A 26,514-nucleotide genomic window follows, 5' to 3' on the forward strand; every position below is an offset into this window, starting at 1 on the left:
GATTAGCAAATGAGACCTCCTGGCTAAACCTCAATATTAGGTCTAAAGATTTGGATTAGCAAATGGGGCCTCTTGGCTGAACCCCAATATTAGGTCTAACGATTTTGATTAGCAAAAGGACCTCCTGATTCCTGACTGCAACACAGTATCAGCCCAAACAATTTTGATTAGCAAATGGGGCCTCCTGGCTGAAACCCAATATTAGGTCTAATTATTTTCATTAGCAAATGGGTCCTCCTGGCTGAACCCCAATATTAGGCCTAACGATTTTGACTAGAAAATGTGGCTTCCAGGCTGAACCCCAATATTAAGCCTAATTATTTTGATTAGCAAATGGGGCCTCCTGATTCCTGACTGCAACACGGTTTTAGCTCAAAAGATTTTGATCAGCAAATGATGCCTCATGGCTGAACCCAGGCTGAGCACTTTACAGACATTATTGGCACTGTCTCCGATGGGGCTCACAATCTAAATCAGTAATCACGAGGAGAACATACAAACTCCTTGCAGATGTTGTCCTTGGTGGGATTTGAACCCTGGACACCAGTGATGCAAGGATGCAGTGCTAACCACTGAGCCACTGAGACCCAAAATGATTTGGATTAGCAAATGGGGTCTCTTGGCTGAACCACAATATTAGGCCTAATGATTTGGATTAGCAAATGGGGCCTCCTGTCTAAACCCCAATATTAGGCCTAACGATTTTGATTAGCAAATAGAGCCTCCCGATTCCTGAGTGCAACTCAGTTTTAGCCCAAACAATTTTAAGTAGGAAATGTGGACTCCTGCCTGCATAACACTACTGGCACAAACTAGTTAGATGCTGGAAGATCAATTTCACACAAGAGAAAATCCTATCTAACTAAATGACAAGTTCACTTGCAGCAGCAGGAGTCTGCACTGTTGCACCAAGAAAATGGCGCCAGCAAAACAAGATGTCCGCTTTCTATATAGAGAGGGACATGTGACTTCAGCAGCCAATCACAGAAGCCCTTGTGTCATGACGTTGTGGATGATTTCTGCACCCTGATTGGCTGCTGGAATGAACACACATTAAGATATTTTTTAAAAAAAAAATACACTCCACTGCTCCTCTGACCTAGACATATCCACTCCCCTCATAAAACACATCCCCCCGATCATCACACAGCACCACTATCCTAGACAAAGTCAAAACAAAATCATTCATGGAAACGCGATCATTTACAGATCTGTGACCGAATTTTGCCAACTTTGAGGAAAAATGCTATGGAAACTGAACACAATCCGAATGTGCTACGTTCGAGCCGATTTTGAGATTGGCAAACGTTTTCCGAACAAGTTCTCTCATCTCTAGTGATTTTACAATTGGTGTTAAAGGGCCTGTCATACTAAGTGATATCGCTAGCAATATCGCTATAACGTCACTGGTTTTTGTGACGTTATAGCGATATTGTTAGCGACATCGCTATGTCTGATACTTACCTCCGACCGCTCCCCCACTGGTTATCGCTGATCGCGCGAGAACGTCCTGGACTGCTTCTCGTCGTCAGCTTCCTGCTGGGCTTCCTGTGGAGAGACGAGCGACGAGCGTCGACGTGGGCGGGAGGACGTCAGGATCGCCTAGTGTGACAGGTAAGTAGCGACCCCGACTCCTGTGATGTCGCTGGTGAGATCTGCCTGTGTGGCAGCTCACTAGCGACCACTTAGCAATGCACCAGCGATCCTGACCGCGTCATATCGCTGGTCGGGATCGCTGGTACATCGCTAAGTGTGACAGTACCTTAAGAACGTAGCTTAAACTGGCCACTGTTGACGTCAATAAGGAGATAATTATCACAGGGAATGGATGAATAGACAGTTCAATTGGATATGGCTGCGAGAATAGGCTGTAATGGAGCTGAAGTGTCCACTTTAATTATTGTTGTGTTTCAAGGTATGATAAGCACATACTATACATGATTTAGGAGTCCAAAAGAAATCTGCTTCTGAGCAGTTTAGTACCTTCCCCCATTTATAAAATATAATCTCATGTTCATATCACTTAATATTAAATTGGCAGTACAATTTTACATTTTTGGTGTCATAATTGGTACAATGCATAGGCATATATAGATGTCCTCTATTTAATATATGCTGCTACAAAGGTCATGCTACCTGGAGACATTTCTATAGTTTAAGTTGTAATTGTAGATATAGAAAAAGGCTTCAAATAGCTGTAAAAAAAATGTATATAATAAAACAAAGAAAAGAATGTAAATAAAGGGACTGCCATATGGAGAGGCTGTGCCTTTTCTACGTCTTTAGCTCTGCAGTCATCATTTTAAACTACTGGAGTGTGAAGGGGAAGCTGCAGCTGCAATAAACATTATAAGCCCTAATCTATGACTGAAGGTCAAAGCACTGTAATATAAAAAAGAGCAGAAAAATGCTCTGCACGACACTAGCAAACACATATAAATTACGCATAAAAAAATAAAAATACAGAGACAAGTCATCTCTATATACACTGTATTGTACTCTACAAATCTAAAATAAAATTCAGTTTAATGTTAAAAAATAATCAAGAGTACTTCTAAATAATCAAATAATAAAAAATATATATTTTAAATTAAACTACACAGCAAAAATCATTTCAACTTTTAAGTAAAACTAAGAAGACAAGAAAAATTATTATAAGAAATTATATATAAGAAACACATCGATCTATATTATATCCATATCCAAATAAAGAAAAACTAACACTTACATCCATAAAACCATAAAATATGTTCAGAATATTAGCACTAAAATTGCAACCTTCTATTAACTAAAGATATTATTTTAACCTTTACAAGTTATAAAAATAAATTATAAATTAAATATGGCAAAATATCGAAACAAAAATAACGTGAAGTGAAAAGGGTTATAAGAAATGCACGCTTATCAAATACTCCTTAACTCGATTGTACAAAAGAAAGACAGAGATAAACATAGATAGATAGATAGATAGATAGATAGATAGATAGATAGATAAATTATCCATCAGCATGTTTGTCATTATAGCCATTCTATGTAGAATTTTTTCTATAAATGTCCACACATGTATATAGAAGATTTAATATGCCCTCACCTGATACATCCACTCCCTATGTAGAAGCTTTTTTTCCAGTTGGTCATGTTGGATTTTGCAGTTCCACATATTGTCCTTTGCAGGATATAAACGCTGCTTATTAAAGAAGCCATTAGCTCTGTGTGCAATGATATGTTACGCTGAAGAGAAGAGCACGAAGGAGCATAAGATAATCAAGAATATCTCGCCTGAAGCAGCAGTACCCTCGTCAGCATCATTTGCAGTACAGTCATTGGTACCTCATGGACTACGGGCTGATACGAAATGAAGCAAATGTGTGAATGAGTGAAATCTCCACCTCTCCATACCAGTGATTGGATGATGAGTACACCTGAACAGAGACTAACCACAGCAATCAAAATTAATTCGTACAATTTTTACAGTAAATTCATATTGAATGGTGATTTTGCTGTCAGAAAATTTTATGTAAAACTCACCTTTTTTTTTTTCCATTTTTCATGTCACCGCATTACAAAAGATGTTCACACTGGTCACTGACACAATAGGCTGTTGTTATCTGCCATTTTTCAGCTATTGCTAAGGAGAGTCAGCAGACAGCTTACTGTTGTCACAAGAAAGTATAGAAAGGTAATTATTAGAGATGAGAGAATTAGGGTACCGTTACACACCAGCGATCCCGACAACGTTACGACCTGGTAAGGATCGCTGGTACATCGCTAAATGGTCGCTAGTAAGCTGTCAAACAGGCAGATCTGTTCAATGATGCAGCAACGATACAGCGATCGGTATAATGACCTCAGCGGTCACTTGGACATTGTCACACGGCAGCTATTCTGACGATTCCCGCCTGTGTCCCTGAGTTCTGCGTAGCCAACGAGGTCGCTCGTCGGCGTCAAACACAGTGATGCATGCTGGCCAGCAGGACACCAACAATCAAAAAATGTCCTAGGACATTCAAGCACGATCAGCGATATCCATCGGGGGGGCGATTGCCGCTATGTGTCACACGTAGCGAGATCGCTGGCGAGGTCGCTGTTGCATCACAAAACCTGTGACGTTTCAGCAATCTCGCTAACGATCTCGTTATGTGAGACGGTGTATTGTAACGGTTCCAATGGATTGTAATGAATAAGAAAATGCTCACACAAGAACTGAATTTACTAAATTGATTTACTTAGTAAGTGATAAGATCAAATAATAAACAGTATAAAACTATAAATACATATGCATTAATCAGAAACAAGCATTATTCATACGTTACATTATTCAGATAGACATCGACCACTCATCCTCCAGGAGACAAAAGAGAGCCTGAGCACATGTGTCCTGGTTCTTTTAAATGTCCAGCTAAAAGGTGTGTCCAGCCCCACCATGTGGGGAATGATGTCACAAGTCTATTGTCCATTGGCTATAAACACATCCCCTCAATACCTGTTTTAACCAGTATATAATACAGGAAGCTAGAGGAGGGGGCCTCATGTGTGCCACATGGCAGAAATACAGCAAGCTGGAGGAGGGGCTTCGGAGCACAAGATAACATCCTTGGGAACATTTAGACACCCAATCTAATTAGGGTAGTTGCCTTGAAATATCAATGGTCCTTTGTTGATGGATAAATAAATGACCAGTAATTTATATTCCTTTATCTTAAGTAAGTTTCAGTGACCTTTTGCTTACCTCATCTCAGTGTATATTATATTAAACTGATTGAAACCGTATAAAAATAACTCATAGTATACAGACGGCGCCTTAAGTCTTCTGCGGATGGACTTCAGGTTGAATTTCCTCAAATTTGCAGGTCATGATAATTTGAACAATTTGCGTCTCGAATTGCGAAAATCACAATAAAAATTGCACAGCTCTATTTCACAAACTGCTTTATACTGCAACAGCCAAAGAGTGAAGGCTATGCATGCTTTCCTATAATGCCTTGCAGATACAGTCATATGTTAAAGTTTGGGCACCCCTATTAATGTTAACCTTTTTTCTTTATAACAATTTTGGTTTTTGCAACAGCTATTTCAGTTTCATATATCTAATAACTGATGGACTCAGTTATATTTCTGGATTCAAATGAGGTTTATTGTACTAACAGAAAATGTGCAATCTGCATTTAAACAAAATTTGACCAAAAGTATGGGCACCCTTATCATTTTCTTGATTTGAACACTCCTAACTACTTTTTACGGACTTCCTGAAGCACTAAATTGGTTTTGTAACCTCATTGAGCTTTGAACTTCATAGCCAGGTGTATCAAATCATGAGAAAAGGTATTTAAGGTGGCCACTTGCAAGCAGTTCTCCTATTTGATTCTCCTACGAAGAGTGGCATCATGGGCTCCTCAAAACAACTCTCAAATGATCTGAAAACAAAGATTATTCAACATAACTTTTCAGGGGAAGGATACAAAAAGTTGTCTCAGAAATTTAACCTGTCAGTTTCCACTGTGAGGAACATAGTAAGGAAATGGAAGAACACAGGTACAGTTCTTGTTAAGCCCAGACGTGGCAGGCCAAGAAAAATATCAGAAAGGCAGAGAAGAAGAATGGAGAGAACAGTCAAGGACATTCCACAGACCACCTCCAAAGATCTGCAGCATCATCTTGCTGCAGATGGTGTCACTGTGCATCGGTCAACAATACAGCGCACTTTGCACAAGGAGAAGCTGTATGGGAGAGTGATGCGAAAGAAGCCGTTTCTGCAAGCACGCCACAAACAGAGTCGCCTGAGGTATGCAAAAGCACATTTGGACAAGCCAGTTACATTTTGGAAGAAGGTCCTGTGGACTGATGAAACAAAGATTGAGTTGTTTGGTCATACAAAAAGGCGTTATGCATGGAGGCTAAAAACACAGCATTCCAATAAAAACACTTGCTACCCACAGTAAAATTTGGTGGAGGTTCCATCATGCTTTGGGGCTGTGTGGCCAATGCCAGCATCGGGAATCTTGTTAAAGTTGAGGGTCGCATGGATTCAACTCAGTATCAGCAGATTCTTGACAATAATGTGCAAGAATCAGTGACGAAGGTTGAAGTTACGCAGGGGATGGATATTTCAGCAAGACAATGATCCAAAACACCGCTCCAAATCTACTCAGGCATTCATGCAGAAGAACAATTACAATGTTCTGGAATGGCCATCCCAGTCCCCAGATCTGAATATCATTGAACATCTGTGGGATGATTTGAAGCGGGCTGTCCATGCTCGGCGACCATCAAACTTAACTGAACTGGAATTGTTTTGTAAACAGGAATGGTCACAAATACCTTCATCCAGGATCCAGGAACTCATTAATAGCTACAGGAAGCGACTAGAGGCTGTTATTTTTGCAAAAGGAGGATCTACGAAATATTAATGTCACTTTTATGTTGAGGTGCCCATACTTTTGCACCGGTCAAATTTTGTTTAAATGCAGATTGCACATTTTCTGTTAGTACAATAAACCTCATTTGAATCCAGAAATATAACTGAGTCAATCAGTTATTAGATATATGAAACTGAAATAGCTGTTGCAAAAACCAAAATGGTTATAAAGAAAAAAGGTTAACATTAATAGGGGTGCCCATACTTTAACATATGACTGTATTGCATGGTCTAGCACAGCCTATCATGGGGCTATCACAGCCAGAATAAAAGATGAGGGCTGGTCATGCAGTCCCATTTTAGGCTTTCAGATAGCCGGTCAGAACAGCTTATTCCACATAGGGATAAAAAAAATGCCCAGGCTGACTGTAGTGTTCTTCTGCAATGATGAAATTGAATAAACATTGGAGTGAATAATAATACAAAGATTAAAGTGATAGGGAGGTGCTGGACCTGCATAGTCAGTGTGACTGTGAATTGATTGATCTGTGGTCAGGGCTGGTTTTAGACAAAGTGGGGCCCAAAAGCTCATGCATTGCACCACCACACAGAAACATTTCAGTTGTATCTACAAGCGCTAAGTTTAGGCCGGCAAACAAGCGCGATCGATAATATTGAAATCGTTCGATGCTTGTTTCCCGGCCTCCTTAGGGTATGTACACACATTCAGTAATTGGCAGAGCTTTGGACGCAGCACATGTCCACTACGTCCAAAGCGCTGCCGGCTATTGAACACAGGTGATTCCGCATGTGTTCATTGATCCGTGTGGATTCACCGCGTCCAATACATTGTACACGTGTCTCCCTTAGATAAATTGACATGCTGCAGTCAGGAAACACGTGCCACATGTCCATCTCCGTGGGTGAGCTGCGGGCATCTGTGCACACATAGTGGGCATGGGATGTCTTGAAATCTCATCCACTATGCTGTAACATCTGGACGCTGCATAAGTAGCAGCGTCCAACCCACATTGTTTACTGAACGTGTGCACATACCCTTACTCTGGCTGAGGAAGAATGACTGGTGCAGATAGTCCTTGATACAGTATAATGCAGGTCCCATATAGTAAATCTAGTAAAATGCACTCCCCATGGTCCTTGATACAGTATAATGCAGCCTCCCTCAGAGTATACTGCAGCCCCCATCATAGAGTATGTAGTCACCTCAGAGTATAATGCCGCCCCTCAGAGTATAATGCAGCCCTATCAGAGTATAATGCAGCCCTATCAGAGTATAATGCAGCCCCTTCAGAGTATAATGCAGCCCCTTCAGAGTATAATGTAGCCCCCTCAGAGTATAATGCAGCCCCCTAAGACTATAATGTAGCCCTATCAGAGTATAATGTAGCCCCCTCAGAGTATAATGCAGCCCCCTCAGAGTATAATGCATCCCGACACACAGTATAGTACTGTAATACTGTACATTTGGATTATAATTGTTGTTTAGGCACACTATGGGGCTTAGCAGGGATAGAGGCATTCAGATTTGGGGAGCACAGATTTTGATGGATTTTTTGGGTGGGGGTGGGGAATGTTGCTTGACAGATGATGGACCAAACTGAGGGCTTGTTTTTTGTGGGTTGCATTAAAAATGTTAGTGATACTATTTGGGGGTATATAACATTTTGGATTACTTTCAAAGCTAAGTTCACATTTATCCTGTGTTCTACACTGAGCACATATGTTGGAGTTCCAGCTAAATCATCAAAATATGTGAGTCAGAGTTAAATTAGATCTAGATCTAAGGACAAACTTTGCTATATTGTACTGTATACTTAAGGGCCTGTCACACTAAGCGATATCGCTAGCAACATCGCTAGCAATATCGCTATAACTTGTGACGTTATAGCGATATTGCTAGCGATATCGCTATCTGATACTTACTTACGACCGGCTCCCCTCCTGGTTATCGCTGATCGCGTGAGAACGTCCAGGACTGTTTCTCGTCATCAGCTTCCTGCGGCGCTTCCTGTGGAGAGACGAGCGACGAGCGTGGAGCCGGGCGGGAGGATGCAGGATCGCCTAGTGTGACAGGTAAGTAGCAACCCCCGTCCCCTGCGATGTCGCTGGTGAGATCTGCCTGTGTGGCAGCTCACTAGCGACCACTTAGCGATGCATCAGCGATCCTGACAGCGTCATATCGCTGGTTGGGATCGCTGGTGCATCGCTAAGTGTGACAGTACCTTTAGACAGAGCTAAGGGGAAGACATTTGTGCAGATTTATCCATGTGCCATGTTTTTCTATGTGACAGGGTAGTTAAGCATGGCAGATGGACATGGCAGTAGACCTGTAAGACATGCAAACATTTAAACAAACATGTGCCCAGTTCTTTTGTACTGCAAAATTTATTCACCCTATGTATTTGTCTCATTTACAGTGGGTACGGAAAGTATTCAGATCCCTTTGAAATTTCACTCTTTGTTTCATTGCAGCCATTTTGTAAATTAAAAAAAGTTCATTTTTTTCCATTAATGTACACTCTGTACCCCATCTTGACTGAAAAAAAACAGAAATATAGAAATTTTGCAAATTTATTTAAAAAGAAAAACTAAAATATCACATGGTCATAAGTCTTCAGACCCTTTGCTCAGTATTGAGTAGAAGCACCCTTTTGAGCTAGTACAGCCATGAATCTTCTTGTGAATGATGCAACAAGTTTTTCACACCTGGATTTGGGGATCCTCTACCTTTCTTCCTTGCAGATCTTCTCCAATTCTGTCAGGTTGGATGATGAACATTGGTGGACAACCATTTTCAGGTCTCTCCAGAGATGCTCAATTGGGTTTAGGTCAGGGCTCTGGCTGGACCAGTCAAGAATGGCCACAGAGTTGTTCTGAAGCCACTTCTTTTTTATTTCAGGGTGCTTAGGGTCATTGTCTTATTGGAAGGTGAACCTTTGGCCAAGTCTCAGGTCCAGAGCACTCTGCAAGGTTTTCATCCAGGATATCCAGGATATCTGAGCCTGTCCCTGCACTCCCCTAATGCCCTAAGTGGGTCCTTCCCCCACCGCCATCTGGATACCCCGTCCCTTGCTGTCACCTAGCACTGCCCTGGCTAGTGCATTGGTCGGCAAGGGACACTAACCTCACCACTGCAGATATTACCTCACAAAGACAGTGGCAAATGCAAAAGGGACAGGGAAATATCAACTTATCTTTTAGCTTCCTCTGCTGCAAGGCACCGCACAGCAATATAAAGGCACCAGGATAACAAACCCAGCAGAAACACCTCTGCACCCAGAGAGCTCCTCACTCAGGCTTGGTCACTGTAGATTGCTGTCAACCACAGCCAGCTGATGCATCAGGTGACCATTTAATGGATGGTGGGAGTGGTCACCAACCACATCAGCTGACTCAGCAGCACTGCAGTTACACCAGATTGCCAGCAAGGAAAAACTGACATTAACCCCCGACTGACTGAAAGGAAAAAAGCTACATTTAAACAAAGTGGAACCAGAGCTGCCACAAATCCAAAAATGGATAGTGACAGTACCCCCCCTTCAATGAGGGGCCTCTGAACCCTCAACACCAGACCTCACCGGAAAACGATGTACGGTGAGGGCGCTTCAAACCACCAAAGTTGGAGATGACAATAAAGTAGGCTCTGGAGGTGCCACAAATCTCCAGAGCGCCGACCTGTGGAATGTGTTATGTATGTGCATTACTGGGGGTAACTCCAGCTGGAAAGTACCTGGGCTGAGAATGGCCGATACCCGATACGGCGCAATCACCCTTGAACTCCAGGACCCAGTAGCATACATCCACCTGATATTTTTGGTGGACACCCACACGTACTCATTCACACACAGGTCTGGACCTGAACGTTTATTTCCACGCATGCGTTTGCCACAAGATGGTGAACTCTTTGAGGAACCGATAACAGAGGCATTCCCCTGTGTCACCAATCTCATACTCCCACTACCCACAGAGGGAACCACCACCCTCTGCAGACCCCTCCTCCTAAGAGGACTCCGAGACGCAGGGTTTACTTGTGGTGAGGGTTTAGTCTTACCCCTACTACCTGGCAACTCCTTAGCTGCCTCCAATGGAGACGAAGGGGTAGGTTTAAGAAGAACGGTAGCACAGTAGCTCTCAGGCAGCAGTCTTTGCAAGGCTGTTCCCAACTGACTACCTCCCTGGACCGCCAATGTATGAACGGGTTGTGTTTCTTCAGCCAGGAAAGGCCTAGGATGATGTGAGTTGGCATACCCTCCAAGACATAGCATGACAGGGACTCCTCATGAAAAGTCCCTATATGTAGATTAATATCTACGACTGGCTGAGAGAAACAGTGTCAATTACCTGAACCCTAATGGGTCTCGCCAGCGTCCTACCCACCAGGCCATGGGTCTGAACAAAGCGAGCATCCACCAAATTAACTCCACTCCCACTCCATTGGCCACAAGCACTGGTACAGTCTCAGTAACCCCACCAAACACCACTTCTGCAAGTATGGTACACTGAGGTGAAAAGAGGGAGGAAATTTACACACCCTGGTTGCCTCCCTCCACATGACCAGGGGGAAGCGGCTTTTGAGATGGTGAATATACTTTGGCGCGAACTGGGCAGACATTGATGAAATGACCAGTCTGACCACAGTAAAAATATTCCCCCATACCATGACGAACCCCAGGCAACCCTGTTTGAGATGAGACTCCTCCCACCTGCATGGGGTCGACCGTCTGCACCAATGTGTCCTCCTCCCTAGAATGGACAACAGGGGGCAGATTTGGTGTTGGTCTCTTCCTGAGGCGTCTATCCAACCGGATAGCAAGGGCCATGACGGCTTCCAATGACCCGGGAGTAGTGTATTGCACCAGAGTATCCTGCAGGCTAAGTGACAGACCCTGACAAAAATGACTCCTAAGAGCAGGGTCGTTCCACTGCATGTCAGTGGCCCACATCCTAAACTCTGAGCAGTACTCCTCAGCCGGCCCCCCTGCTTGATTTTACGAAATTTAGACTCAGCCAGGGAGATGCCATCAGGACCTCAAAGATGGTGAATCGGTCGGCAGGGAGAAGGCCCAGGATTGGGGATCATCCTTGAGAAGGGAGACTATAATCCCCATACGTTGTTCCTCACTCCCTGATGAACAAGGGCAGAGCCTGAAATATAATTTACAGGCCTCCTGAAAAATCAAAAATGTATCTCTCCCACCAGATAACCTGTCAGGGAGAGATATCTTAGGTCCCGGTTGATCCTGCAATTGAGCCGAGGCCCAGAACCCTGACAACTGCTGAAGCTACCGCACCACCTGACTCCACAGCTATTTAGCCTCATCAGAGAGCATCTTGATCAGCTGGGCAAAAGCCTGCATTTGAGCCATGAGTTCACCCAAAAAGAAATTATGGGTCGGTGATAATATCACGATGTGACATGACTCAACGGGTGGTCGGTCAGCAGACAGCGCAACACTCACACAATGCGATGGTATTGGAGAGAGGAAGACGCTATTGATAGGGAAATGGGAGATGGTCACCACCTGAGCTCAAACCTGAGCCTGTCCCTGCACTCCCCTAACGCTGAGTCCTTCCCCCACCGCCATCAGGATACCTCGTCCCTCGCTATCACCTAGCACAGCCCTGGCTAGTGCACAGGCCAACAAGGGGCGCTAGCCTCACCACTGCAGACATTACCACACAGGGACAGTGACAAATGCAAAAGGGACAGGGAAATATCAACTTTTCTTTTAGCTTCCTCTGCTGCAAGGCACTGCACAGCAAAATAAAGGCACCAGGATAATGAACCCAGCAGAAGCACCACTGCACCCAGAGAGCTCCTCACTCAGGCTTGGTCACTGTAGATTGCTCTATCACCGACAATTACCGACCCAGCAGCACTGCAGTTACACCAGATTGTCAGCGGGGGAAAAACTGACATTAACCCCCGGATGGACTGAAAGGAAAAAGCTACATTTAAACAAAGTGGAACCAGAGCTGCCACAAATCCAGAAATGGATCGTGACACTCACTTTCTCTATTCTCCTTCTACTAGTCACAGGAGACATCTCTTCTAATCCTAACCCTTCTTGTATTAGTAAATTTAACTCCTTCCTTGCTACACTCAGAAACCCTGCAAATCTCAATAATATTCTTTGCATGCCCTCTGAAACATTATAATGAAACACTGTTATGTGCCCTGGATGAAGCTGCACCTCCTACACATAGAATACACTGGGCATAGACAGCGGCAACCCTGGCACACGTTGCAGTCACGTCTTTTACAGTGCTGCTCCAGGTGCACCGAATGTCTGTGAAGGTCGTCTGGCCAAAGATTTCACCTATTATAAGTTTATACTTAAAACATACAACTCTGCCCTTCACCTCTCCTTTCCCGTGCCTGAGCGCGCCACGACTCAGTCCTCAGTCCTGCGCGCATGCACCCTGGCATCTCCCCCGGCGCACGGACTTCTGGGAGCTGTGACCTCGTGGCCCCGCCCCAACATGGCTGCGCCCACCGAGTACTTCTGCGCGGCGTCGGGTCTGGTAAGACGCCTGATTTTCACTCGTGGTGATACTGACGTCCTGGCTAGTGCTCGCCCTGTCCTCAGGCCCCTGTGCTTATACCCTTTGGTCTCTGCCTGCACTACCTCTGTGTAGCTCTCGTGTTCTTGTCCCTCCTGCCTTGCTCTGTGTCTCTTCCATTCCCCCTGCGTCTCATCCTCCTTTCCTGTCACCTCTGGCTGTCAGACAGGTGGCCTTTGTGCCTGCATTTGCACCTGCCCTTCCATCCTAAGTCCTCTTTGTCCGCTGTATTGTTGTTACTTTCTGTGTCTCTCGCAGCCTCCGCAAGTCCCAGGTGCTCCCGGTTCTGTTTGCCTCCCTTGCTCCGTGATCCCTGAAGTCCTCTGTTCTTTAGCAGCATGGATTCCTCTCCGCTGTCTCCCCTGTGCTTAGCCCTAGTCACCCCTTTGGCTCCGGCTGTTGCGGTTCCATCCCCCTTGGGCCTGCCCCTAACTCCTGTATAGGGGGTGGTTCCACCCGGTCCGCTCGCTCTCGGGGGCTCTGGAGCCGTGACCCAGAGGGTCCACTTCCGGGTTCCCCCTAGCTTTCTACACCGTAACATCTACCTTACAGCGCTCATCTCCCTAACCAGCAATCCTAAATGACTCTTTGACACTTTTCATTCCCTCCTCAGTCCAAGAATGCAGACCCCTACCACCAACGTCAGAGTTCATGATCTACCAATTATTTCAAAGAAAAAAACTTTCTCTCAATAAACTAACATCATGCATTTTCTTACCTCCTTCACTTCATCTAGCTCACTTTCTGTCTTTGAAGTGGTCACAGAAGAAGTTACCAGGCTCCTCCCATCTTCTTGCTCTAATACCTAAACCAGTGACCCTATTTCCTCACATCTTCTTCAGTCCCTTTCCCCGGCAGTCGCCACTCACGTAGTTACAATATTTAATCTCTCTCATCTGGCATTTTTCCTTCCTCTTTTAAACACGCCAACATGCAAGCATTATTTAGAAAATCTACCCGCTCCCAGAACTGCGCTGAAAATTACAGATCTGGCTCAAATCTTTCCTTCATCTCCAAACTGATCCACTGCCATCTAATCCACTAGCTCTCAGATAACTTTCTTCTTGACCCTTTCCATCTGGTTTCCATTCCTTACACACTACTGAAACTGCCCTTACTAAAGTCTCTAACAATCTACTAACCGCTAAATCTAATGGGCACTACTCTCTGCTGGAGGTACATGCTGCTGTACATGCAAGGTGCAAGGTGGTAGTGGGAGTATGGAGAGCATGGTAAGCCCGACCCATACTCAGCAAATAATGCTGTGACACATAGGACCTGCCTCCAACAGCCTATGACTGTTAACCTGTTAAAGGCTGCTGTCAAACTCTGACACAGGCATTAAAAGCGTGTCAGCATGGGGGTGCACTTGGAATTATTTTCCTGTTTTCCAGAAAACTATGTGGTAAAAAGCGTAATTTCTCTTTCCTTTAGTCTGAAGCAGAAACACCAATGGGATTGCATCCACCTGGAACAAAGGGCAGGTGATAATAATTAGACTAAGTTAATTATCTTTTGTCTATATATACACCAACTAGCTACCTTCCCTCCCTGTGTAGTTATCACATATATTCATGAGACCCTACACCAAACACTGTAGAAAAAAAAGCACAATTTTTATTCAGAGGAAAAATGTATGCTGATGCTTAGCACTAATGGAAAGAAAATTTTTGGTAAGAAACTATGCTTTCCTTGTAGCCCTACCGTAGCAGCACCAATGGATATATAGCAGTCAACCCTCATTTAGGTGGGTACTTTGAGCAGTGGACAGAAGGACCACTATGCCAAAGGCTGACTCTCCAGACTTTCGAATGTCTAGCCTGTTAGCACCACGTGTCCGTTCACTCAGCCGCGCTGCAGTTGGTTCCTCTCTACTTCATGCTCCCAGCAGCACTTCCAGCCGGGCCTCTAGCCATGTTCTAAGGGCACGCACGCTCCCGCCGTCTTAAAGGGCCAGCACGTGCACTTGCTATTTCCTCCCCAGCCAATGGTTTATAGGCATTATGTATAATATTGCTTTCTCTCCACTGGGGAGGTGCCTGAGCAATCTTCCTGGTTCAGTCTATGTTGTGTAAGGTCTCATACCAGTGCTAATCCTGCCTGTTGTACACTAAGTATAAATCCTACCTGTTATACTCCAAGTACCAATCCTGCCTGCTGTATTCTAAGTGCAAATCCTGCTTGCTGCACTCTGAAGCAAATCCCACTTGCTGCACTCTGAAGCAAATCCTGCCTGTTGCACTCTGAAACAAATCCCACTTGCTGCACTTTGAAGCAAATCCCTTCCTGCTGCACTCTGGAGCAAAACTTCCTTTCTGCACTCTGACACAAACTCTATCTGTTGCACTCTGATATGAACTTGGTCAGCTGCCCTCTGATACAAGCTCTGCTTGCTGCTCCATCCAGTCTGCCCTTCGGGTCCAGCTGGTAGCTCCACCCATTTCTGCTTGCGGACGGAGGGCTGCGGACTTCCTCCGTGAAGCCCCGCCCCCGCCACGCCTCCTCCAGTTAGCTCTGCCCATTGGGTGCGCAGGCCGTGCCACAGTATGCGGATGCTACCCACGTAGAACGCATTGTGTTGGAATTTTATGCGAACGACGCATGCGGCGGCATCCGCATACTGCGGCATGGTCTGCGCACCCAATGGTAAAGATAGGGTATGCAGGCCGCACGAAGCCGTATGCAGAAATGGGCAGAGCTAACTGGAGGAGGCGTGGCGGGGGCGGGGCTTCACGGAGGAAGTCCGCAGCCCTCCGTCCGCAAATGTGAAACTAAGGACACCTTTGATACCTTCTGACCTCTGTTCTTTTCTGAAAAGAAAAAAGAGATGTTCTGACTTCCTATACTGTTCTGTGCAACCTATGTATGCCTTTAGGGCCCTGCCAACATCCAGGGAATACAGGATTCTCTTTTCCTCAGAAGAGGGATCCGGTAAAATAACTGGAAGTTCTCATTGTTGGTTTATATTAGAGAAGAAAGGCACTTTAGGAGTAAAGGAACGTAGTGTTCTTAACAGGACTCAATTCTATAGAAACACAAGTTATGTCTCTCTGCCACAAGGAAACAGGTCTTGAGGGATAAATACTTTATATCTGCTGACTCCAGGGGTTCTAAAGGAGCCTTACAAAGTTGCTCCAAGGCAAGACCCAGATCCCATCTGGGAACAGGGTCTGTGATAGTGAGACGAGTTCTTTCGACCGCTTTCATAAACCTCTGTGTAAGTGATTCATTGGACAACTTTTTCTCCAGTATTGCAGACAGGGCAGATATCCATACTGGTACAATATTAGACTTGAGCACAGCATCAGAGGGAACTAACTCCATGCTTCCTGCGCTATCTGGCCATTGAACCCTTTCAGAACATGAGCCTTCCCTTATTTTTCAACATATTAGGGAAGGATAGTAGGGATAGTCGCCAACGAGCAGGGGCGCCAATCTCATCTTTATAGGGTGCCAACCTCCACAGCCAGGTAGACAGTTACATAGGGACAGATTAATTTGAGTATTAACTTTGCATTATACCCTAGCAGCCATAATATTTCATGTTGGAGAGTATTTCTAGATCACACCAATTGATTTTTTGAATACATCAGGCAGACATCCCTAAACCTACCTACTTTTTCTTCTCGCCTGCCACAATTTTTGGCCTAATAGGGAAGCAGGGCAAGCCGTCAATGAGTGGGGGCACCATTGCGCAGGTTTATAGGGTGCCAAACCACGCTGGTAGGTAGGGTGGCTCAGATAAGTACAGGGATAGGTATCTCCCTGTGGTATTTCTATTTTTTATTTTCTGGTGCTAAGTGTGCACTTTCACATTTTATGCATTTTTGACATTTTATTGAAGAAATAATAAAGGTTATATTTTATTCTAAGTAATACATAGTTTTCTGGCAAGCTAGCTCTCTGAACCGCTCTCATCTCTCCGAGGTTGGATAACAGGAGTGTCTCTCTCAGAGACCACGTCCACTTTACTTTCTTGCCCCTCATGTAGGAACTCCATCCCGGTAGGGATACATCCTTTGCTATCTTTGTCCATAAAGGGGAGTAAAGGATATACCATTCTTGAAGTGAAACAATCATGTCAGGGAGGCTCTCGTTTCTCTGAAAAGTCAACCTTGTACAGAAGCACCAATGGGACAAGACTGGAAGAGCTGAGGAAGTTCAAAAAGAAGTGAGGTGAATTGTAGATTAATTTGAATACCCAGCTATATGAAGAAATATTCGATGACTTGAGTGGATGAGACTATGTACAGGCGCTTTTCACAAAATTAGAATATCATCAAAAAGTTAATCTATTTCAGTTCAATACAAAAAGTTAAAACTCATATATTACATAGTTATTACAAACAGAATGATCTATTTCAAGTTTTCTTCAAGTTATTTCTGTTTATGTTGATGATTATGGCTTACAGCCAATGAAAACCCAAAAGTCATTATCTCAGTAAATTAGAATAATTAACAAAAAAACACCTGCAAAGGCTTCCTAAGAGCTTCAGTAGGCTGCACAATCATGGGGAAGACTGCTGACTTGACAGATGTCCAGAAGGCAGTTATTGACACACTCCACAAGGAGGGTAAGCCACAAAAGGTCATTGCTAAAGAAGCTGGCTGTTCACTGAGTGATGTAGCAAAGCATATTAATGGAAAGTTGAATCATAGAATCGTAGAGTTGGAAGGAACCTCCTGGGCCATCTGGTCCAACCCCCTGCTCAAAGCAGGATTCGCTAAATCATCCCAGTCAGATGTCTGTCCAGCCACTGTTTGAAGACTTCCATTGAAGGAGAACTCACCACTTCTCGTGGCAGCTTGTTCCACTCATTGATCACTCTGTCAAAAAGTTTTTTCTAATATCTAATCTGTGTCTCCTCCCATTCAGTTTCCTTGTGCAAATGAGAATAAAGTTGATCCTTCTACAATGTGACAGCCCTTTAGATATTTGTAGACAGCTATTAAGTCTCCTCTCAGTCTTCTCTTTTGCAAACTAAACAATCCCAAATCCTGCAACCTTTCCTCATAAGACAGGGTTTGCAGACCGGTCACCATTCTGGTTGCTCTTTTCTGAACTTGCTCCAGTTTGTTGATGTCTTTTTTAAAATGTGGTGCCCAAAACTGGACACAATATTCCAGATGAGGTCTGACCAAAGAGGAGTAGAGGGAAATAATGACTTCACGTGATCTAGACTGTATGCTTCTGTTAATACATCCTAGATTTGCATTTGCCTTTTTTGCTGCTGCGTCACTGTTGACTCATATTCAGTCTGTGATCTATTATTATACCCAAGTCTTTTTCACATGTGCTGTTGCTTAGCCCTATTCCTCCCATTCTGTATATGCTTTTTTCATTTTTATTGCCCAGATGTAGTACTTTGCATTTTTCCCTGTTAAAAACCATTCTGTTACTTGCTGCCCACTTCTCCAGTATATTTATATCTTTTTGAATCCTCTCTCTCTCTCTTCTCTAGTATTAGCTATCCCTCCTAGCTTTGTGTCATCAGCAAATTTAATCAGTTTACCCTCAAATCCTTCATCTAAATCGTTGAAAAAGATGTTGAACAATACAGGGCCCAGGACAGAGCCCTGTGGTACCCCACTTGAGACATTCTTCCAACTGAATGTGCAGCCATTTACGACCACTCTTTGGGTCCGATCACTAAGCCAGTTATGAATCCACCTAACAGTTGCCTTGTCCATTCCATACTTAGTCATTTTTTCAATAAGGATTGTATGAGATACTTTGTCAAATGCTTTGCTGAAGTCAAGATATACTATATCTACAGCATTTCCTTGATCCACCCAATCAGTGATTCCATCATACAAGGAAATTAAGTTAGTCTGACATGACTTATTAGTTACAAACCCATGCTGACTCTGTTTAATCACTTCATTCTTATCCAAGTACTGACATACATGTTGTTTAATAATTTGTTCAAAGATCTTTCCTGGTATAGAAGTCAGACTCACCAGCCTATAGTTGCCTGGGCCCACCTTCTTCCCCTTTTTGAAGATAGGAACAACATTTGCTCTTCTCTAGTCTTCTGGGACTTCTCCTGTTCTCCAAGAATTTTCAAAGATTATGGAGAGGGGTTCAAAAAGTTCTTCTGCTATCTCCTTCAGTACTCTGGGGTGTAATCCATCTGGACCTGGAGACTTGAATTCATTTAGGTTAGCTAAGTGTTTCCTCACTATCTTTCTGTTTATAGATATCCTGGATTCTTCTATTCCCTTAATAGGACAGTGAAGAACAGTTGATGTTACAGTTTCTTTCTGAGAGAAAACAGATGCAAAATAGGAATTTAAAAGTTCGGCCTTCTCAACATCCTGTCTTACCATTTCATCATTTTCATCCTGTAAAAATCCTATAGCATCTTTGACTTTTCTTTTACTTTTGACTTATCCCCAAAATCCTTTATTATTGCTTTTGACATCTCTTGCAAGCCTCAATTCATTTTCAGCTTTAGCTAATCTGATTTGTGCCCTGCAGGTTCTTCAGACAGCATTATATTCTTCTTTAGATATGCCTCCCTCTTATAAACATTTTTTTCTTCCTTTTTAGCATGTGCTTAAGTTCTGTGTTCATCCATCCAGGCTTCCTTAAATGCTTCCTATTCTTCCCTCTTTTTGGAATTGTTAACAATTGTGCTTTGAGAATTTCATTTTTCAAGATTTCCCATCCTTCCTGGACATTTTTGTCTTTAAGGATATCCAGCCATTGGATCCCTCCAATTCTCTTTCTGAATCCCTTAAAATCTGCCTTTCTGAAATCTAACCTTGACGTCTGAGTCTTCACAGGTCTTCCTCCTCTAGTTATCCAAAATTCTAAAATAGCATGGTCGCTACCTCCTAGGGTCCCAGCCACTTGATCCTCTGGATCAACATGTTAGGGCAAGATAGGATATGGGTTGAACTAGATGGACTTAAAGTCTCCCTTCAACCTTAATAACTATGTTACTATGTTACTTTTACCTCCTCAACCATTTCCTCCCTGTTTATAAGGATTAGATCCAAGGTAGCAGTTCCCCTTGTTTTCTCCCCTACCTTTTGGAAGATAAAGTTGTCAGCAAGAGAGGATAAGAATTTCCTTGACCTGTTAGTTTAGCCTGAGAGAGATTCCCAACACATGTCTGGATAGTTGAAATCTCCCATGTCAACTATGTCATATTTTTTGGAGAACTTGGCCATTTGATGCATAAAGAGTTCATCCATATCTTCAGCTTGCACAGGCGGCCTGTAGTAAAATGCCTACAATGGTGCCCTTTCCATTGTTCTGTCCTTGTATTCTTACCCAAACAGTTTCCACAGAACTCCCAGTCTCTGAAGCTTCAATCTCTGTGCAGATATACGCGTTTCTAACATACAATGAGACACCTCCTCCTTGTTTATCAAGTCTGTTTCTTGCAAATAAGTTGTATCCTTCTAGTCTTGTATTCCAATCATGTGTATCGTCCCACCAAGTTTCAGTGATTCCAATGACATCATATTTCTTTTCCTGTGTTAGTAGTTCCAATTCTCCTTGTTTGTTGCCCATGCTTTGTGCATTAGTATAGAAACATTTTAGTTTGTGATTGGTTTCTCTTTCTCCAATATTTTTATTAATTAGATTCTTTTGTCTTTGTTCTTCCTTTCCACTTCTAATAGAGTTCTCAATAGCATTTGTCAGGTGTATGGCTTTTTCTGTTTTTTTGCTTCCCTTCCCACTTTGTTCTAGTTTAAAGCTCTCCTTACAAGTGTAGCAAGGCGACTTCCAAATACATGTTTTTCAGTCTTCGTAAGGTGTACCCCATCTCTAGCAAGTAGTCCATCGTAAAGGTACTTCTCTCCGTGATCCATAAATCCAAATCGTTGCTGACGGCACCATCGACGTAGCCAGTTGTTCACCTGCAGAATCTTATTCCACCTTGTTCCATGACCATCCACTGGGAGGATGGAAGAGAAGACCACCTGCGCTCCCAGTTCTTTCACTTTCTTGCCTAAGTCTTCAAAGTCTCTGCAGATGGTTTCCAGGTCGTTTCTTGCGGTGTCATTTGTCCCCACATGTAGTAGCAGGAATGGGTAGTCATCTGTAGGTCTGAAGAGTCCTTATATCCTGTCAGACACATCTTTAATTTTTGCACCTGGAAGACAGCACATTTCTCTTGAAGTTATATCTGGTCTGCAGATAGCGGCCTCTGTTCCTCTCAACAGGGAATCCCCCATGACCACCACTCTCCGTTTCTTCTTCACAACATTTTTCTTTCTCCATCCAGGAGGACTCTGAAGGCGTACAAGGTTGCTGTTTGAGGGCAAAGTCTTATCCAGATGTATTTCTTCGTTTTCCTGCGTGAGAGCCTGGTACTGGTTCCTGAGAAGTATGGGCGCTGACTGCCTCCTGATCCTCCTGCTTCTCTGGGTCACGTCTCCATTCCTCTGTTTCTTCAGGTGCACGTCGAATTTCTTCTCTTTCTGTAACATGAAGAGATAATTCTGCTCTGTCTAAAAACTCTTCACCTTCCTTAATGATCTTCAACGTAGCTATCCTCTCTTCGAGATTTTGCAACTTTTCCTCCAACAGGGACACAAGCTTGCATTTGTGGCATGTGAAGTTTGGCTTTTCCACTGGTAAGTCTGTGAACATGTAGCAAGAAATGCAGCTCACCAAATGGCTCCTGGCCTCTTCCATATTGAGATTTCTTAAAAACGATGAAAGATGAGCCAGAATTCGCGCGCCAATTTCTGATTTCCTCTTTTCAGCTGCAACGGCCAAAACCCAGTGATCGTTGAGCTCGCGGAGACTCTTCACTTATCCCAGAAGGCACTGGGAATATGCGAATGATCTCCTCACGACTCATCCCCTGGTTTTCCGATTTCCTCTTTTCAGCTGCAACGGCCAAAACCCAGTGATCGTTGAGCTCGCGGAGACTCTTCACTTATCCCAGAAGGCACTGGGAATATGCAAATGATCTCCTGAAGACTCTTCCCCTGGTTTTCCGATTTCCTCTTTTCAGCTGCAACGGCCAAACCCAGTGATCGTTGAGCTCGCGGAGACTCTTCACTTATCCCAGAAGGCACTGGGAATATGCAAATGATCTCCTCAAGACTCTTCCCCTGGTTTTACGATTTCCTCTTTTCAGCTGCAATGGCCAAAACCCAGTGATCATTGAGCTCGCGGAGACTCTTCACTTATCCCAGAAGGCACTGGGAATATGCAAATGATCTCCTCAAGACTCTTCCCCTGGTTTTGTTGAGTGGAAGGAAAAAGTGTGGTAGAAAAAGGTGCACAAGGTCATCTGCTGGTGTAGGTCCACTGTGTTTTATCAAGACCAAAGTCAGAGCAGCTGTCTAACAGGAAATTTTAGAGCACTTCATGCTTCCCTCTGTCGACAAGCTTTTTGGAGATGAAATTTCATTCTCCAGTAGGAATTGGCACCTGTCCACACTGCCAAAAGTACCAATATCTGGTGTAAAAATAGCTGTATTACTGTGCTTGATTGGCCAGCAAACTAGCCGGACTTTAACCCCATAGAGGATCTATGGGGTATTGTCAAGAGGAAGATAATAAACACCAGACCCAACAATGCAGATGAGCTGAAGGCTGCTATCAAAGCTTCCATAACACCTCAGCAGTGCCACAGACTGACCGCCTCCATGCTCCTGCTAAAAAAAATAAAGGGAACACTTAAACAACAGAATATAACTCCAAGTAAATCAAACTTCTGTGAAATCAAATTGTCCACCTAGGAACCAACACTGATTGACAATGGAATAGACAACAGATGGAAATTATTGGCAATTATCAAGACACCCTCAATAATGGAGTGGTTGTGCAGGTGGTGACCACAGACCACATATCAGTACCAATGCTTTCTGGCTTAAGTTTTGGTCACTTTTGAATTTTGGTTGCGCTTTCACACTCGTGGTAGCATGAGACGGACTCTACAACCCACACAAGTGGCTCAGGTAGTGAGCTCATCCAGGATGGCACATCAATGCAAGCTGTGGCAAGGTTTGCTGTGTCTGTCAGCATAGTGTCCAGAGGCTGGAGGCGCTACCAGGAGAAAGACCAGGAGACTTGGAGGGGGCCGTAGGAAGGAAACAACCCAGCAGCAGGACCGCTACCTCAGCCTTTGTGCAAGGAGGAACAAGAGGAGCACTGCCAGAGCCCTGCAAAATGACCTCCAGCAGGCAACAAAAGTGCATGTGTCTGCACAGTTAGAAACCGACTCCATTAGTATGGTCTGAGGGCCCGAAGTTCACAGACGGGAGTTGTGCTCACAGCCCAACACCGTGCAGGACGCTTGGCATTTGCCACAGAACACCAGGATTGGCAAATTCGCCACTGGCGCCTTGTGCTCTTCACAGATAAAAGCGTGCTCAGTGTGAACCCAAGTGAGAGTCTGGAAACGCCGTGGAAAGCGATCTGCCTGACTGCCATTAGGTACCGAGATGAGATCCTCAGACCCCTTTTGAGACCATATGCTGGTGCGGTTGGCCCTGGGTTCCTCCTAATGCAGGACAATGCCAGACCTCATGTGGCTGGAATGTGTCAGCAGTTACTGCAAGATGAAGGCATTGAAGCTATGGACTGGCCCGCCCTTTCCCCAGACCTGAATCCAATTGAGCACATCTGGGACATCATGTCTTCCTCCATCCACCAACGTCACATTGCACCACAGACTGTACAGGAGTTGGTGGATGCTTTAGTCCAGATCTGGGAGGAGATCCCTCAGGAGGCCATCCGCCACCTCATCAGGAGCATGCCCAGGTGTTGTACAGTAGGAAGGTCATACAGGCACGTGGAGGCCACACACAATACTGAGCATGTTTTCCTTGTCATGAGGCATTACCACTGAAGTTGGATCAGCCTGTAATTTGATTTTCCACTTTGATTTTGAGTATCATTTCAAATCCAGAGCTCCATTGGATATTCATTTTGATTTACATTGATAATTGTTATGTTTTATTGTTCTGAACACATTCCACTATGCAATGAATAAAAATTTGCAACCGGAATATTTCATTGAGATATCTAGGATGCGGTATTTTAGTGTTCTCTTTATTTTTTGAGCAGTGTAGTAGGGACTTTATTCTTCTGTGTATTACAGGTGTAGTGATGCATCTCTGAGGTGAGGGCATAGGAAACTCTGGAGGAGCCAAGATCAGAGGTTCATAGGCTTAGTATAAGAGGAATTAGCAGTCAAAAAGTAGCATCTGTATGTCTATATAACTGGAAATATTAGAATTATCTTTATTGGACAAGTGCTATGTCTAAACAGATTTAGTACATCTGTATTGACTTTTGGGGGATCACCCTGACAATTTAAACCTTTTAAAAAAATATATATTTTTTTTTTAACTCATTCAACAGTAGCCTTTATATTATCTGGTTTGCTTTAATAACGCTTGCTTTTTACGGTACATCCTATTTTAATGCACCCGAGTGGCATCATTAAAGCGAATGCTAGATGAGGCCATAAGAGGACATCTCTCCACTGGTCTAGCAAGGAGCTACTTCCCAGCAACTTGATGGTTGCACAAGGTAAAGCCGTCCTCCAGACACTGTCGGAACTTCCAATAGACTTGCATGACAAACACAGCCAAGGTGTCACGTTTGCCCGTCCTGTGTGACGCGACCAGCAGGCCGGTAACTAAAACAAGACAAGGGGTAGGGAAAAAGTTACAACTGTGGGCCCTGCGATAGGGAAAGGGGATGTGGAGACCTCCTGCACTCCCCTTAGTCAGTGTCCCTACCGCTCCTATAGTTCCCTATGCCGGTTTCGCACCGGGCGCCAATCACGAACCTGTCGCCCTAGCACACCCTACACCTATCCCTTGCTAGGGAGCTGGGTGGCGCAGGCACGGGCCCCACCACTGTACTAATACACACTAAGGAGAAAACACAAAACGGTGAAAACACAACTTAGCTTTACTGTTGCACTTGCTTCTGGCAAGAGTCCACTACCAGCATGCAGCTCTCCTCCTGAATCGCTGCCACCAAGTTCTGTCAGAGATAAAGAAATCCCCTATGACTCCTTTCACACCAGGGTCTGTCAGAGCTGCTCTCCAGCTCCTTCCTCCACCAAGGATGGCTGAAATGAACACTATCACCAACACTGATTGCAACACCGGTGACTGTTTTATAGCAGAGCCAGCAATCACACCTGCATTATAATCATGTGCAGTAAGCAACAGAAACTAGAGTGCGATGACGCTCACCACCACCAGGGGGAAAACTTAGAACAAACGACACAGTGCAATAATCCTAATGGCCACCGGGGGCAAAAACACCTTAAGCAGCGCTTAGGAAATAAAAAAAAAAAAGGTTAGTTGTGCTTTATATCAATCCTGATCCAGCATGGATCATGACACAAGGGGATGATACACATATTTTCTTAATAGGGGAGAAAAAAAAAAATGTTTATGTCAGCATTCTCTCATAATAATGTGAAGATAACAGTGCTACACATGAAATTTGTCAGAATATGTATGCGTCAGCTCTCTAGGCAAAACACAGACCAAGTTATCTGCGCATTAGAGAGTAACAATGCTAAAAATAGGCAACATTTTGCCCTATAACAGATATGTCATATGGGTAGAAGCAAACATAAAAAATGCTACCAACTTTGTGAAGTGTATATAGTAAAAAAAGATAGATTCTTCCCAACCATGGCACCTGTTTCTAAGGCTATGTGCCCACGTTAGTGTTTTAAATGCTCAGAAAACCGGACTCCTTCCCAGAAACGTGCGTTTTATTTCCACGTATTTTTTGCACAAAAACCGCGCGTTTTTTGATGCGTTTTTTTTAACACATTTTCTGGGAACATTGGAAACAGCTAAAAACGCGGACCTATGCGGAAAATGAACATGCTGCGGTTTTAGCCGCTAAGCGTTTTCTGAGCGGAAACGCATGCATTGGCACAAGAAGCCACAAATGCACTAAACTGAATTGGATGCTTCTTTTAAGAGTTTCTGAAGCGTCTGATCCGGCACAAACGCTTCAAAAAACGCAACGTGGGCACACAGCCTAAGACGGTCAAAAAATAGTAAACACAGATAGGGTAGAGAGCTAGTAGGTGTGTTGTGTGTATATATATATATATATATATACACACACACACATACACACATTATATATTACAGTGGCATGAAAAAATGTGGGCACACCTAGGCAAAATTACTGTTATTGTGGAGAGTTAAGCAAGTTGAAAATGAAATGATCTCTAAAGGGCCTAAAGTTAAAGATGACATTTCCTTTGTATTTTAGACAATTATAAATATATTCATCTTTTATATTTTAAAAAAATTACAAAAAGGAAAAATGGGCTAATGCAAAAATTTGGCCACCCTGCATGGTAAGTACCTAGTAGCATCCCCTTTTGAAAGTAGCACAGCTTGTAAACACTTTTTGTAGCTAGCCAACTATGTCTGTTTTAGCATCTTGTTAGCTGTATTAGGATTTTCTGCGTCGATGACTGTTTTACGTCAAAGCTTCAGAATTATGGTTCATTTGCAAGAATTTTCATCCATTCCTCCTTGGAAAATGTTTCCAGCTCTGTGAAATTCCTGGGACGTCTTGCATGCACAGCAATTTTGAGGTCTAG

The 26,514-nt window shown here is 43.8% G+C and overlaps 1 protein-coding gene across 1 annotated transcript in view; it reads right to left on the reverse strand.

Moving 5' to 3' along the window:
- Positions 1 to 3,196, reverse strand: part of MTHFD2L (methylenetetrahydrofolate dehydrogenase (NADP+ dependent) 2 like) — a 265,099-nt gene extending 261,903 nt beyond the window's left edge. Inside the window, exon 1 of the mRNA XM_073587998.1 lies at positions 3,092 to 3,196. Within this exon, the coding sequence (XP_073444099.1) occupies positions 3,092 to 3,138 (47 nt within the window). The 5' untranslated portion in view covers positions 3,139 to 3,196. The remainder of the gene's footprint in view (positions 1 to 3,091) is intronic.
- Positions 3,197 to 26,514: the final 23,318 nt, after the last annotated feature.

This window comes from Dendrobates tinctorius, unplaced genomic scaffold (assembly GCF_039654945.1).
Source record: "Dendrobates tinctorius isolate UK_male_01 unplaced genomic scaffold, ASM3965494v1 ptg000011l, whole genome shotgun sequence".
In the NCBI taxonomy this organism is placed as follows: Eukaryota; Metazoa; Chordata; class Amphibia; order Anura; family Dendrobatidae; genus Dendrobates; species Dendrobates tinctorius.